The sequence below is a fragment of the Colossoma macropomum genome, unplaced genomic scaffold (assembly GCF_904425465.1).
Source record: "Colossoma macropomum unplaced genomic scaffold, Colossoma_macropomum, whole genome shotgun sequence".
Taxonomy (NCBI): Eukaryota; Metazoa; Chordata; class Actinopteri; order Characiformes; family Serrasalmidae; genus Colossoma; species Colossoma macropomum.
This window is the reverse complement of record NW_023494803.1, coordinates 2360144-2376242: the sequence shown is the minus strand read 5'-3', so window position 1 is coordinate 2376242 and position 16099 is coordinate 2360144. Positions and strand designations below refer to the sequence as shown.

The 16099-nt window shown below is 39.5% G+C and overlaps 1 protein-coding gene across 2 annotated transcripts in view; it reads right to left on the bottom strand.

Moving 5' to 3' along the window:
- greb1 (growth regulating estrogen receptor binding 1) overlaps positions 1-16099 on the bottom strand; it is a 52489-nt gene that overhangs the window by 23708 nt on the left and 12682 nt on the right. For both annotated transcript variants that reach the window (XM_036593735.1, XM_036593736.1), the window contains exons 3-13: positions 15428-15535; positions 12808-12984; positions 11277-11459; positions 8589-8714; positions 7383-7514; positions 5612-5734; positions 4644-4766; positions 2926-3111; positions 1223-1573; positions 266-394; positions 36-134 (exon numbers count right to left, since the gene is read on the bottom strand). In XM_036593735.1, the coding sequence (XP_036449628.1) occupies positions 36-134; positions 266-394; positions 1223-1573; positions 2926-3111; positions 4644-4766; positions 5612-5734; positions 7383-7514; positions 8589-8714; positions 11277-11459; positions 12808-12984; positions 15428-15535 (1737 nt within the window). The remainder of the gene's footprint in view (positions 1-35; positions 135-265; positions 395-1222; positions 1574-2925; positions 3112-4643; positions 4767-5611; positions 5735-7382; positions 7515-8588; positions 8715-11276; positions 11460-12807; positions 12985-15427; positions 15536-16099) is intronic.

The window sequence follows — 16099 nt, the reverse complement described above, 5'->3', positions numbered from 1 at the left end:
GGTTAAGCAATGTATGTTTATTATGTGAAATTCACCTGTACATGTGGGTTCTCCCGACAGTTCCTGCACACAGCCTTGAGTAAAGGGGCTGGACTTCTCTGGACTGGCTTTCTCTAGCAAATCCACATCTCCATCTGTGTTGCAAAGAGACTCTTTTAAAATTGTACAGAAGCAGAGACGTCTGAAGGTGTCAGTTTTGTTGTGTTTGCTGGAAAGTGGCTCCCAGTCTGCTTTAAAATTGAATGTCTAAACAAAGCAGCCTTACCGAGTCCCAGGGAGCTAAAGTAGGCCTCTAGTTCTGCAGCCATCCCGGAGGAAAGCTCCTGATTGATCTCGCTCATGCAGTCGCTGGGAGAGAGCGTGCTCTCTGCAAGTGCTCGTGACTGGTGCTTCCCTATAGAGAAAATAATGAGGCTATTATACTACAGATACACTAGGGCTGCACGAGATGGACAAAATAACATATTGCGATCATGTTGCTACATACCATGACAGCGATATACACTACAGGGCCAAACGTATGTAGACATCCCTCCTTATTATTGATTTTAGGTGTTTCAGCCACACCCATCACTAACAGGTGCATAAAGTCAAGCACACAGCCATGCAATCTCACACACAAACACTGGCAGTAGAATGGGTTGCACCTAAGAGCTCAGTGACTTTAAACATGGCACCATCATATAATGCCACCTTTGCCTAATGAAACTTCTGTCCTGCTTCTGCTCCCCATCTACATGTTATTGTGAAATGGAAGTGTCTAGAAACAATATTAGCTCAGCCACAAAGCGTCAGCCCATGCAAACTCACAGAATGGAGTGCTGAAGCATGTAGCACATAAAAATCACTGATCCTTTACTGCATCACTCACTACGAAGTTCAAACTGCCTCTGAAAACATTACTAGGACTGATCATCAGGACCTTCATTAAATGGGTTTCCAAGGCCAGCAGCTTCAGAGAAGCCTAAGATTACTATGCACAGTGCCAAGTGTGGGCTGGGGTGGTATAAAGCAGTTTGAGGGAGCTTATTTGCATATTGCAATAATATAATAATAATGAATAAATAATGCAGTAATAAAGGGTATATCAACCGTCCCTAGGAGATCCTCACTGAGAAATAACACATTAATTTATGTCTGCCTTCATTTGTAAGTCCACAAATCCACATCTTCTCAGTTATTCTAACCCTCAGAACATCTGAAATCCAGACCTGCCTCTTACCTGTCACCACTATACAGGACTCGGTCTCTTGGCTCCTGCCCATGCAGATGATCACCACATAATGCGTCTGACTCAGCTTGCCTTCCATCAGCTTCTGGAAGGTGCCGTCCAGTGCCGCAGCCAGAGAGTGTGCCGTGTCCAGTACCAGGACACTCTCTCCGGAGGAGCTAGTGGCCAGTTTGGCCAGCCAGGGGAGCTGGGAGGGGGTGAGGGGCTGGGCCAGGCCTGGCAGAGGAGTGGGGAACTGAGGGTGGCTCTGCTGGTACTGCCGGATTTCCGAAAGGTGCGATTCACGCCAGGAACGCATGAGGATCTGCTCCAGGTCTTCCATCAGGGGCATCTGATCGGGGGCTGAGATTGTACATACAGGCAGGATGACTATGATATACTGATAACTATATAAGCATTTTTAGGATTTTAACAAACATAGTCATTTATATAAGATTATCCAGAGGTGCTGAAAGAATTGTTTTAACCCCCTTTAGAAGTGCCAGTTATTGCTAGTGATAACAAAACATGGTGTGATGTGGTGAACTGGGATTAACTGTATTTGACTTATTTGTTCAAATTTGACCCTAAAACAGGACTTTTTTCATTTATAAAGTAATGCTTTTGTTGTAGCCAGTGGAGAACCGTCAAGGCCTTTTCAGGCCAACAGAGACGTCTTAATGATTTCTGGGAAATAAACATCTGTAATATTTAGTTTATTTAATATAATCATCATGCTTCTTGTGTTTAAACTCTGCAAGTACAGTAGTAATTTCATTGTCACATTTTGGTTGAAAATAAAAGGGTCCCATTCTTGACACAGCAAAAAGAAAACTGGTTTTCTCTCCGGTATCTGGGTAGATGCAGCCAAGCCAGCTCTCCCATTGGTTAGGATCTCAGGAGCTGGACTAAAGACCTGAAATGTCAGAATAACTACTAACCTAATTATAAACTGACAGAGGACTCAACCAATCAACCAACTGATGAACAACGAAGAGGGGGGGGTCCAATATTGTGAGAAAAAGTGTATCTCTACGCCTTCTGGAGGCTCCAGACAAGTCACTGACTGTGAACAGCAGAATTTTTTTGGTTTAACTTGGTGTCGGTTAGTTGTTGGAAAGGGAAAGCTGTGGTGGCTTCAGTCTGGACTACAATGGTTGATGCCTTTTTAGCTTTAATGTGCAGCATTAATGAATTAAATTAAACACAAATGAAGTTAACATGTTAACTTTAAATATGAATTGTTTCTATTGCAGCTCTTCGAAACAAAGTCTAGACTCCACACTTTATTCAACATTAGTGTTAATACATACAAAAGGAGAAATTCTACTATAATTTGAGCTGAAAAAACATCCTTCATATTTTTGCCATGTCTTTTGCCATTTCTTGACTTTGAAACAAACAGGAAAAATGCAGATTCAAAGCTAATGATATAAAATGTAAATAATGTAATTCATTAAGAAACTGTAATAATGACATTACACTGAAATAATTATGTAATGTAAATTAAATACAGCACACACAAAGCTATACCTTGGCACAATATCATTTCTCAAATCTCAGCCGCTTATCCTGTGTTCTAGTGTCATGAATTCAATACATCAATAAGTTGAAAACAGATGCATGACGTACTCTGAATAACACATATATGTGGTTCATTCTATTAGAATTAAGTCAGCCATTAAGTGTCTGAACTGTGTGGTTCTGTTTCTCACCCAGCTGCACCAGGTAGTAGACGGTCAGCAGGACCTGCATCTCTGTGGACAGGGGCTGGACAGAGGAGGTTCCGTACTGCTCATAAACACGTGGGAGGGTCTGGGAGCTGCAGTAACATGCCTGCAGATGTCCACTCACCAACACATCACCTGTGTTCCCACACAGGCGAGGAAGAGCCCCATGACCTGCAGACAAACATGCATCACATGCTATTTAACCTCAGGTGAATGACCTCGACTCTCACCTCTTTAGTCTAAATGCTGCTGTGTCCACAGTCACATCTATTAAAATGTTGGCTTTGACAAGCTCTATTTCAATGAAATGTAACATCATGTTGCTCCTCAGATGGATCAGAATTAATTGATTACTTTTTGTCCTGTGTAAATGTACAACGACTGGCCACTTCATTAAGTACAGCTCCTTGTTTCTACACTCTTTGTCCATTTTATCAGCTCCACTTACTATATAGGTGCACTTTGTAGTTCTACAGTTACAGACTGTAGTCCATCTGTTTCTCTGATACTTTGTTAGCCCCCTTTTACTTTATCCTTCAATACTGCGTCCTGTGGGCAGCGTCCTGTGACCACTGATGAAGGACTAGAGGATGACCAACACAAACTGTGCAGCAGCAGATGAGCTATCGTCTCTAACTTTACATCTACAAGGTGGACTGACAGGGTAGGAGTGTCTAATAGAGTGGACAGTGAGTGGACACAGTGTTTATAAACTCCAGCAGCACTGCTGTGTCTGATCCACTCAGACCATCACAACACACACTAACACACCACCACCATGTCAGTGTTACTGCAGTGCTGAGAATGACCCACCACCCAATGGTCAGGGATCCTGACCATTTAAGAACAGGCTAAAAGGGACCTAACCAAAAATGCAGCAAATCAGATGGACTACAACCCGTAATTGTACAACTTTGTTTCCAAATATATTGGGACACTTTGTAAAATGTAAATAAAATGTAAAATATGTTTTATATATATTTTTCAAAACAATAACATTTCTCAGTTTCAACATTTGATATTGTCTTTGTACCATTTCCAATTAAATACAGAGTTTAAAAACTACAAAGCGTTGCAGAACTACGAAGTCAAACTGGCCATTAAATACAAATCTAAATTTTTCAGCATCAGGAATAAAATAATTACACAAACAGCTCAACCTTAAGTATAACATACATTTTCCATGTGCTCAACCTTAATTATAGCTTCTATTCTTTTCAGGAGACCAGAGTCTTACAAGTTCAGTCTTACAAGTCGGCTGCATTTTCTCAGCACTGACGTGATCCCAAACACATTGAGTGACGCTGAGGTCAGGGCTGCTGGAACACCTGCAGCTTCTTTGTATGATTTACAAATTGTCTTTTTGGTCTCTTTCCTTTTCTCAGTAACGGCTTCTTGACAGTTACACATTCTTTTCAGACTCATAGAGCTGAGTTGTCTGGGAAGGTCGGACAGAAACACCTGTGGGTTTATCTGATGGTGACGGTTTTGAAGATCTTCACTGTTATTTTTCTGTATCTTTTGATAATTTTTTGAACTCCAGTTTTGGAAAGTCTTGTTTTATCACTTCTTAACTTTGACTTTTTCCTTCCTTATGCAATTGGATTATCTTATATCTCCCCTGATATTTCTCCTGAAAAATGAAAAGCTGCTATGTTAACTGAATGTTGTCTGTGTATGTGTGTACAGGTTGAGTGCATCACCTTTAAAAACGACTGGCTGTAGTCCACAGGTTTGGAGGAGGCCATCGGGCACTGTGACAGACTCTCCTGGGGGCAAAGGTGGCGAGGACCCCTGAGACACAAACCCTGAAGCCACACTGTCTGCTACATGATCACACACACAGCAGGACATAACTCACACCAATTCAGCAGTTTAAAAGCTCTCACACTCAGAGCTTCAGCTGTGCTGCACTACCTACACACATCCATTCACTTACAATAGTCTTAGCCAAAGCTTATGAACCCAGAATATAATACTAATAACACTGCTTAATTTTTTATTTAACCACTCTTTAATCTTAATCCTCATTAGTCATGTTGTTTACTGTTTAAAGCATTTTATTTTGATGTGCTTTTGTGTTGTGCTCCTCTCTACAGGTGCCTCCTGAGAGCTGACTGGAAACATTTTATTCCAGCACTAATGAGAGACAAACGCTGATAACGTATTGTTCTCAAACAGAACTCTCTCTAGAGTCAAAGTGCAATCTCATCTGTTTTTTTCACTTACAATGATAGTTTGGCAAAATATCAATACTTTAACTAAACTTACTTTTCAGTTTCTCACATTGTCTTTCTCTGATATCTACAAAAATGGACAACATAATGCTAAAAGCCAAAAAACACTGCTAACACAGTAGTTGTAGATGTCTGAACTGTCAGAAACCGCATAAGCAACCCATTAGAGCCTATTATAGATTTGAAGCAGGCATGTGATGATTCAGGTCTGCAGTTAGCACAGCGCTAACTGGTGTCTTATTAGTCAACTTATTAGCTACATTAGCATTACAACTTCAGTGCAAACCAAAAAAACTTCACAAACATGTCTTGGCTGACTGACTACATTTGGACTCTGTGTAGATTCTGTGCCAAAGTATTGCTTTAAAGCCTCTATCTGGATCTGAAGAGGTTTGACCTTCTCAAGTCTGTTTGCGTGTGGTAGAGTTTTGTACCTGATCTGGTTCCTTTAACTGTGTTGGATGAAGCTGGTCTATGAACAGCTTCGGTTGGTGCTGAGGATTCTGGAGACCAGCCTTTGTGCCTCTTTTTGGGTGGTCCTGAATTAGCCATGGAACCTTAAAGGAGAGACGAGATAATCAGCTTTGGTGAACAACCTTAACTTTACCATTTGTAACAGGGCTGTTGATTATATTAGCAACCTGTGTTAGCAATTCTTTTAATGGCTTTTACAAAGAGCCAAACAATAGAAACAATAAAAAAGGACAACAATCGATAACAAACCACACAAAGCCTGTCAGATTCCAAAATAATCTGCAGGAAAGAGATAAACTAGAGTTTCATGATTTCATTATAAACAAGGATGCATCATGTAACTGATGCAAAGTACGGCTTTATGAAGATCCAAAAGGTGCTTGAGTGCTTGGGGAGAATTTTCAGCCTGCAAAAAAACGTGCATTAAAACGTGCAGAACTACATTTATATCACATAGAAAATCAGCTAAACGTACGACCAGGCTTGGCCTAAACTTTTGCATACAACTGTCGACACTCCCATTTACACACATTTGCTTTAGCTCATATTTTTAGATGCAGAGCACCTGATGAACCTGGCTTGTAACTCGCTCGCATTTAACAGGCAGATTCTCCACAAGGGGGAGCTATTAGCACTCAAGTACTTTACCTTCATGTAAGTGGTGCTTTGCATCAACGACACTGTGTTCTTGTTTAGACTTTTAGAAGTTCTGGTTATAGAAGTATTTTTAGATGTTCTAGTTGATCTCTTCACTGAATAGTCATTTATTTTTTTAATATTTAAGGTGGTTTATATATTCTAATTACCCTTATATAGCTAATATTTGTTTTATTGTACTTTTATTAGCAATTATTACTTTTTTCTGATCCAAATTATTGAGGCTTTAATTCTTTTTCATGCTGAGATACAAAATAATATTGGGGCACATGGAGGTGGGCAATTGATATGTTGCTTAAGCTCCTCCCCCATGCTTGGATCATCAAGCAAACTGCTAATCACTGCCAATTTCAACACTCAAAGATCAACACTGTAAATTTTGATTGTTTTTTTTTTTAAATCAATTAATCATGACAGCCCGTCTCTTCATACAGCTTTGTTTAATACCAGTCTGGCGCTGTGAGATCAGGGACCAGCGAGAACAGTCCCAGGGTTTTAGTCTCAGAGGAAGCCGTCAGTCAGTTGTACATTAACTAGGCTGTAAATGTGTGTGTTGAGCTCTTCTTATGCTGCAGGGCAACAGAAGTGAGGAAGCAATGTGTTTAACTCTACTACAAACTGCATGTGTCGTGAAGAAAACCTCGCATTTTACGATGACGCTGAGCACGAGGCGGAAAGACAAAAAGAGTTTTTTACAGCAGATCTTTATGGAGGTGAGGGAGACTTTTTACTGCCCCAAGCGTTGAATAATAACAGCCAGAGAACACAAAAGCAGAGGAGGAAAAGGACCAGACAATACAGCTGGAGGTCTTCCTAAAGCACTTTGGGGGTTTAAAGTGGGGGCTTTTTTCTTGGAGGTGTGAAATCTGACAGTGGGAGGGTTGCACCGCCCCCCCACCCCCACCTCCCATCTTGCCCTCCAGTACCAGCACAATAAAATGGTGGTTGTACCTCTTTTTTCTGGTTTAGCACATCACAGCTACTTTTTGATTTACCACCAATGTGATTTTTTTGGTATTGGGGCCAAATCGAACAAATCTGAACATTTTGTGACTGAAATGTACGAAATGTTACCTGTAACTGTGGGTCTTCCTGGGCCATGGGCAGTCAAGCCTGTCTGGGGCAAAGCCTGCTGGGGTGCAGGAACATGGCTGCCATTGGCCATGTGAGGGGAGGTTTCAGACGCTTGGAGATGGGTGTTCAGATCTGTGGAAATGTTACACAAGAAACACAGAGTACAAAAATAAAGCTACCAGAAATGTTCAACCAGCTGTTGATCTTCATTAGTCTATCTAAAATGTTAGATAACCTCAGCTGGTCTCAGAGGTTCACAGCGGATGTGTTTTTTTTACAGACTGATGCATCTTTTTGTATTGTTATCAAGGGGGTGGTGGGGGTGTTATCAAGGGGGTGGTCTCTGCTCTTTCATGCTGGATGAACTTCATGTGAATGAGCTGAGTGTCGACCAATCAGATTGATCATATCAAGGTGGGAAATCGCTTGTGCCACGCCCACAGTCAAGCTACATGTACGTATATAGGCGGAGGTCACCATAATGGTGGAAAATGCACTGTATGTCCAAACGTTTGTAGGCTGCTGCTCATCCAACATTTCTTCTGAAATCAATGGTATTAATAACTATTTACTCCAATATCCTCCTCTACTCTTCTGGGAAGACTTTACACTAGATGTTAGAACATTGCTGTGAAGATTTCATTGCAGCCAAAAGAGCATTAAGGAGGTCAGATACTGATTTTAGATTATTAGTTCTGGACCATAAAACCACTCCAATTCATCCTAAAGGTACTGGATGGAGCGCCATCACTCCAGAAAATGTAGTTTCACTGCTCAAAGGCGCAGTGCCTGGTGACTTCAGACTTGTGTAGCTGCTCCACAGCATCTCGTTCTATTGGTAAAGATTATCTATGGACATTTTTTACAAATTTGGCTGCTTCAGGACACAAAACTAGCTCATAAGTCCTGTGTGTGTTTTAGTGACATTGTTTTTAGCAGTGGCAGTTAAACAGTCCTGAAATCTGCTGGTTCTACAGACAGAAGCAACAAAAAAAAATGCAATGTGAACCGCCGGGAAAAAATTTCAGTGTATTATGGCTTTAAAATAAACGCAGTGTGAAGCCCCCTTATTAGACCTTAAATGGGAATCTGCAGTGTTTGGATATATAACACTGTATATATAACACTGTACATATATGTATATATAAACATATATATATATATATATATATATATATAAAACACTGTACATATATAACACTGTACCTGTGTAGCTGGCTGTGTTTAGGCCTGCAGGTCCTGAACTGGGCAGCAGATCATTGGCTCCAGAGCTGGGTGGATGCTCCTCTAGACCACCAGACATGTTAGAGGTGGTCTGTCTTACACGGCTATCTACAAATAGATAAGCATATAAGAACATATTTAATACTGTGTAGTCACATCATTCACCCTTACCCTATGTACCTCGACTCGAAACTCTTAAAAAACGTCCACTTCTCTACTGTAAGTAGCCTATGGGCTTTTACTGCTAGTCTGTGGTTTGCAGGATATATTATTTCTCCTATTCTCCTGTTTCTCAGATAGACTCAGAAGAACTGACACAAACTCAAGCCCTTCAGCTATTTACTGTCTAGGGCAGGGATGCACAGCTCTGGTCCTGGAGGGTTTGGTCCAGCACAGCTTGGTGGTTTCTCTACTTAAACACACCCACTAAACCTGGCAATTAACAGATGAGTGTAACCAGGTGTGTCTGAGCAGGTAAATCACCAAACTGTGCTGGACACCGGCCCTCCAGGACTGGAGTTGTGCAATCCTGGTCTACGGCATCTAACTTAATATTTTAGTCATGACAGAAACCACCAAGCTATCACAGGAATCAGCTTCATTTACACTTTCTCCCTTTTGACTCATTTAAATTGGCAACATTATTTCAAACCCTAGAGCCTTAATTTGAAAAATAAAAAGAGGAAGAGTTAGCGTGCGCTTATAGTAGTTTGGTTCTTTTGCTCTGGACTAAAGCAAAAAATAACACATTGTCATTTTAGCTCTGGTTTGCTTTGTGTTCACACAAACATAGTTAGCATCGAAGTCATACGAGTAAAAAGTCTCAACTGACTGGGCAGATTTTGTGAAATACAGTAACTGACGATAAATGAACTTTCTGAATTGGTGCTGTTCTCTGTGCAGTCTGGGCTTGTTGGTTTTATTTATGTCTTGTTTTATCAGTCTTGTTATAGAGGAGCAATAAGCCATGAGACTCCCTGCATTATCATGATTTTGCATGACTCTAAACAGGGTGACACCCATTAATACAGTCTCAAGAGGCTTACCACATTTACAAAACTGTGAAATTTGGCACATAAATATATAATATACATATAATATATAAATATAATTTATGCATGCAGTCAATTGTGCATAACAAGCATTTCATAATGGCTGTAAACTTGTCTCTTAACACCCTTACTTTAAACTGAAACGATCCGTTCTATAATTACCGATTCAGAGCTCATGAAGAGATGATAAAACACATGCATGTGTTAAAACAAACAAGGTATGCAGAGCAGAGACAGCGGTTCTTTCTGTCTATATGTTCCATTCAAACACCTTTGGTCATATTTCATATTTCAAACGAACCGAGACAGATCTGCTCAGCGCGGCGCGCTCTATTTGGTGTGTGCCAGAGTTCGGATGGCAGCGTTCTCATCTAGCAAACCGCAACAACAGAGCAACAGCACCAGGGTTTGTTTTAATCAAAGCAAACCTGCAAAGTCTGAACGCACCCTACAACCTACTTTTAGATGCTGCATCATAAAAACATAATTCCACTGATTTTCTTTTTGTTTTTTTAATATCTGCATTTTTTTAATCGTTGATATGCACACAGAGTCATTCAGAGTTGTTTGAAGTGAAATGGTTCATTGCAGAAAACTTATCAGCTTAGATTTTTTACAGTGGTGGTGATCGGAACCAGGGGTCGCAACATCTACAACACAAATGTAGACATTTTATATACTATCGAAAATGACCCGTTAATCTACGTGTCTTTCGAGTTTCCATATGTAATGTTGATAATGGTACAATATTGTAAAATCTGAAAAAATTCCTTGGTTATTATCATGCCTTAGAACACCCTGCATGTACCTCTCCACCAGTGACGGATTTAAAAACACATATTTTAAGTCAAAAGCTTAATCTTATCTACCATAAAACAATGTCTCAGGATCAGATATCTGTAGCCATTTCATGCAACAGCTTTCTGCGAGGAACTTTTAGAGGCATTAAACGCTGCTGTCGTTCGGTTCCTGTTACCATCATTGGGAATAATCCTGACCCCATAAGTTTATCTAGAATGGCACATTTCACATCAAACCTTGGAATGACTTTACTTACATCTGAATGAGTGAATTATGCAAATTTTATAATTGGCATAATTCTCCTTTAAGTGCTTCAATAAAAAGCTGATTTTAAAACTTTAAAACTTATAGCTAAATAATTCTTACTTACTTTTTTCCATTTAGGTTTCAGCAATGTGCTTTTAAAAGACACATACCCACATTATTGTCCACTTATGACATTTGTGTGGGTTTATGTACCAAAAACAGTCATAATTCATTTCTACATGACCATTTTCCAAACTCTGTTTATCCACCAGGACTCAACAGGCTGTTTTAATTATTATGCCTTTAAGATTTAAAATTTTAAGAGTTAAAATGCTGCAGGCAGACTAGGAGGGTTTATGCAAATGTGCTGTTTTTTGAGACTCACAGAAACAATGAATTCAAAAACAGCTTAGTTTCCATATATGGGCTGTATGGACTGAAGGGTTAACAGTGCCTCTTCAAACTTTAGCAATGTTTACACTATATAAAACACTTTTACTTCAAAAAAGTGCAGAAAACTCAGTTTTTCATGGTAGGGGCTGTTTAACATGCTGCACACTGCGTGGTTTACCTATTCCTTTCCAGCAGATGGGTGGGCCCTTTACCAGCACCCCCTGGGCATTGCGGAGCAGGCGGTATTTTAAGTGCTTCTGCTTCTTGGGCTGCGTGGTCAGCTTCAGGTTGATGTGGTTGGAGAATTCCGTGAAGTAACGGAAGCTCTTTTCGCCACAGCCCATGCAGTTCCCCAAGAACCCTGAACAAAAAAAAGACGTTAGTTCAGATCCAGCAAGCTGAAGAGATACTCCTGTCCGAACCGCTGTGTAATCTCTGGTGGTGTATCTTCTATCTGAGTGCTCGAGAGAACAAAGTGGAAATCAGCTGAAATGCAGTTTGCTGTGAGAGAAGCCCAGTTTCCATAGTCACGGCTGGTGCAGAGCTGATGTGAACGCCACAGAAACCATAATTGAAGAGCTAAAAACGGCTCCATGATAAGCGCAGGTTTGCCTGCACTGGGCTAGGGTGGCCTGACCCAGCTGTTTGTCCTGCTCTAGACAGGAAGCTCCTCACTCTCTTTCCATCTGCTGTTCTTTGTTTAACAGGCCCTCAATTTTCTCAATTTAAAAACCCGAGAGTGCACTGAAAATTAGGTTACATAACTAAATGACTGAGCAAAGAAGTAATATAATCAATCAACAAAACCAGTTTACTTAAACTATTCATATGTGCCATTGGATCTTTGCCAGTACTGTGCAAAAGTCAGAGACCACCCTTCATTCACTTATTATATAGTCAAAACGGCCATAAAATTTCAGCGTTAATAACTAAAGTTGAAAACATATATTTACAGAAAATTAGCCTCAACACCTAAACATCAAAGGTATCACTAGTCAGTGAGTTCAGTCTTAGCCTTTATTACAGCTTCCATTCTTTTCAGGAGGCTTGGTTTCAGGTTTGGAAATTGGTTGCACTTTCTGCTTCTCACAATCCAAGTAATCCCAAACAGTAATAGGGATTACTCTGGACAGTTCATTGTTCTGGGAAGACCGGCAGCTTCTTTTTTTTTCTTTTTTCTTCTTTTCTTTCTTTTCTTGTCTACTTCCTTTTCTAAGTAAGGGCTTCTCGACAACTTCACATTCTTTCAGACCCATAGCCTTAAGCTGTCATCTTACAGTGGAAGGACAGACAGATTTTCTCTTTTGTCTCAACAGTGAAGAGTGAATAGCTCAGCAAAAAAATCAGTTTTACACGATATTTCACTAACCTCAAATGCAGTCGGTCAGCCAACTTGGCTGATCAGCTCCTGTTTTGAAAACTCCTGTTATTTTCACTTTTTTCCTATAAGATTTTCCTTCCTTATGTAAGCTGATATCTTATATCTCAGAAATATCACATGAAAAATGAACTCATACTTAGTAGCCATTCTGACTGAAGATTAATGAATTAAAAATAAATGAAGGGGGTCTCTGACTTCTGCATAGTGCTGTAAGCAGGCTGGTATTTATTCAGTACTTCACTGACAAAATGCTGCTTTTTGTAGTGATGAGCTCAACAACTCAAACAAAACATTGAAACAAACTCAACATAACTTTAGTAGTTCTGACCTAAAAGTGCGTTACGCCCACATTCATCTGGGAGAAAGCGCCGGTCCACTGCGCACACCAGTATGTGGTCGGGTATACTGGGTGATTTGGCTCCAACCAGTAGAAATCCTGGTGGCACGTCCAGGCATTCAGTTGCTATAGAGGCCAGTCGCAGGTCTTTGCCGGCCTGACAGAATCCTAAGCAGAGACATGCGGAAAGTTACAGAGGATCTAATCAGAACGGCACAAAATAATGAGCTTTTACATTTGGTAATTTATTTATGTATTACTGAAATACTGGAGCAGCACTTATTCATAACTGTAATTAATCTAATACGAACATAGTAACTTACTAATTACCTAATACACAGTGTAGCAACACTTTTCATTAGCATCTCAGACTCGTCAACAGCGTACAATAACTAATGCTGTTATAACTACAAATGCATGATTCTCATGTAACAGGAATACTGTGAAATTCTGCAATAAGGTTTTCACCAGAATTTTGATTTCAATTCTGATATTAAGGGGCAGCTTTACTAAGAGTGGTGCTAACTACCAACAGCCTAGCAACACTTTGTGCTCATGGTGGTGGCCAATTTAGCATATTATCTACCAAGAACTTCCATTCAAATGAACACAGGCAGGTAACATAACTCAGTCGAAATCATGACTCTGAATTATTACTCGTCAAGAAAGTATGTGATGTAAGCTCCAAAAATAAGGCAACCTTTTCTCGTGCATTAAATAACACACAGTCTATAGTTACTGTCAGTCTGTTTAAATCAGAATAGGTGCTTCAATATGATAAACTCCTCTAGGCATTTTGTGCTTTGAGAGGGAAACACAAATGTATATGCAATGAGGCAAAAGCACACAGGAGCAACAACCACGTCTGATTATCAGTGAATTATGAGTGAATTACTTTTATTGGCAAAATGGAGTTTGTAATGGTAAAATATTAGTAAACCTGCCCCTAAGTGTTGTATAATTATAAACTACAATGGCAAAAAGTAACAAACACTCATTACTGTCTGACTGAATACTACTAACTGAACTTTTACTGTCACACAACAAGTTGGTAACACTTTACTTCAACTCTGCTACGTAACACTGACGTTATGTACGTAGTTACATAACTGCAGTGGTGGATGAAGTACACAAACCATGTACTTGAGTTAAAGTAGAGATACCCAAGGTAAAATATTACTCCAGTAAAAGTAGAAGTTCCTCCCTTTAGAGCTCCACTTGAGTAAAAGTACAAAAGTATTTGACTTCAAATGTACTTAAGTATCGAAAGTAAAAGTACTAAAAGATTAATTATGACTCTAAATGTCCTATTATCATTGTTGTAACAAGAATCGACTCATTTTAGGTGAAAATACTCCAGTGTCTCTCTTGGTAAACCAGTCTTTTAATAGAATGTCATTAATTAGTGACGCTGATGTCTATTAAAATTATCATAAACACAAAACACTGAAGGCAAACAGTTTCCATCAGGTAGAACTGAGTGGCTCTGAAATCACTTTTTACAAACAAGCAAAGTTTCAGTTTAAGATTTATTTGAAAGTTAGTTACAAGTTTAATTTTAATAAAAACTTTAAACTCAGATTCACAAATGAGTTTCCTTTACTAAACTGCATCTGTAGGTCTCTGTTCATAAACATAAACTAGCCAAAACAAATTTACTATAAAATGAAATACTGTTTGTATAAATTCAGAATAAAGACCCGTCAGTCACAACTGCATATGTGTACATATTTCTATATTGTGGTCTGTTTACACAAAGTTAGGTTAGTTCATCATTTATGTTGAATAGACTCTCCCAAAATTTTACGCTGCTGCACTGATGTTGAACCGTGTGCTGCACTGGGTCGGTATGACCAACAGGTCAAAACAAGCTCAAAACAAAGTGACCGCTGTGCCCTGATTGGTGTTTTTGCTTCGCACTTCTTTCGTTTTGACGTTACGTTTTTATACACACATAAACCAAAAGGAACGACAGATTTCTCAGAATGTAGTGGAGTAAAAAGTAAGATCTGACTTTGAAATGTAGTGGAGTGAAAGGAAAAAGTCGCCCAAAATGGAAAAACCTCAGTAAAGTACAGATACACGAAAAACTCCTTAAGTACAGCAACGAACTACATTTACTTCGTTACTGTCCACCACTGCATAACTGTGCCATAACATGTCATGGCAGATGTCATATGATGTCATATGGTAACATGACAGATTTTGTTCAATAACAGTGTCGTGTTAGTGCCAATACCAATAACTGTAATGAAAGATGACACAATGCTAGATGTCATGACAGCTTATATCATGTAAAATGCTGCTGTGTACTGTAGTTAGTCTTCATAACATCAAATATTATAACACTTGTTATGACTCTTATGACAATTACCAGTAATGGTAACATGGCGCTGTTATATAACTGGACATGACCTGATATAATCAGTATATTATGTCAGCCATGACATGTTTATGGCATGATTATGTCAATGTTATGTAGCAGTGTTCAAGTAAACAACATGGAGGTTGTTTACATAAATAAACAATTAAAAGTACTGCAAGTGTTGAAAAGTAGAGGTCAATTGTATGATGACATCACATCTAGAATATTTTGTGCAGCTCCTCTTACCATCGGTAGTGCAGGAACCTTCAGGGGGAGGTTTCATCTGGTATGGAATAGGAGGGCTGTTGGACTCTGAGCCATCCTCATCATCCTCCTCTTCATTTTCCATGTGGCCTGGTTAGAAAAACAGATAACTACTAAGGTTGTGAGCTGATTGAAATGCACTAGAGTATCTGGGTATCTTGCTTAGTGATGTGCTTTCCAGGCAAGTAATGCGCCCATTTTTAGTTGTTGTGTATTTTGAGGCCTTTTTGTTCAGATTTTCCTTCAAGTATTGAAAAATCACCCAAAACTATGATCTTCTTTTCCTAGCAAATTCCTGATTTTAATAATGTACTAAAAAGTTGTGTTGACCTGTTTTGACTTATTGGCATGGACACCTCACTGGTCAAGACAACATCAACAAATTTCACATTCAAAAGCCTCAACAACCATCAACTCTAGATGCTCTACTGGCTCGTGTGCATGAACTAACAGTGAAGTTCCAGACAGCTGACCCAGACACAACTAAGGCACCAGCTGTCAAAAATTACTGGTCAGCTAAAACAGGAGGAATAGAGGAACAGTATAAATAAAGGAAGAATAGATATCATATTAAAGCTGACAAAGTGTAAAGAACAGATCTAGAACCTTTTGTTAGCTCTTGCACTTTCACCTCATAGTCATTGTTCTAAGTAA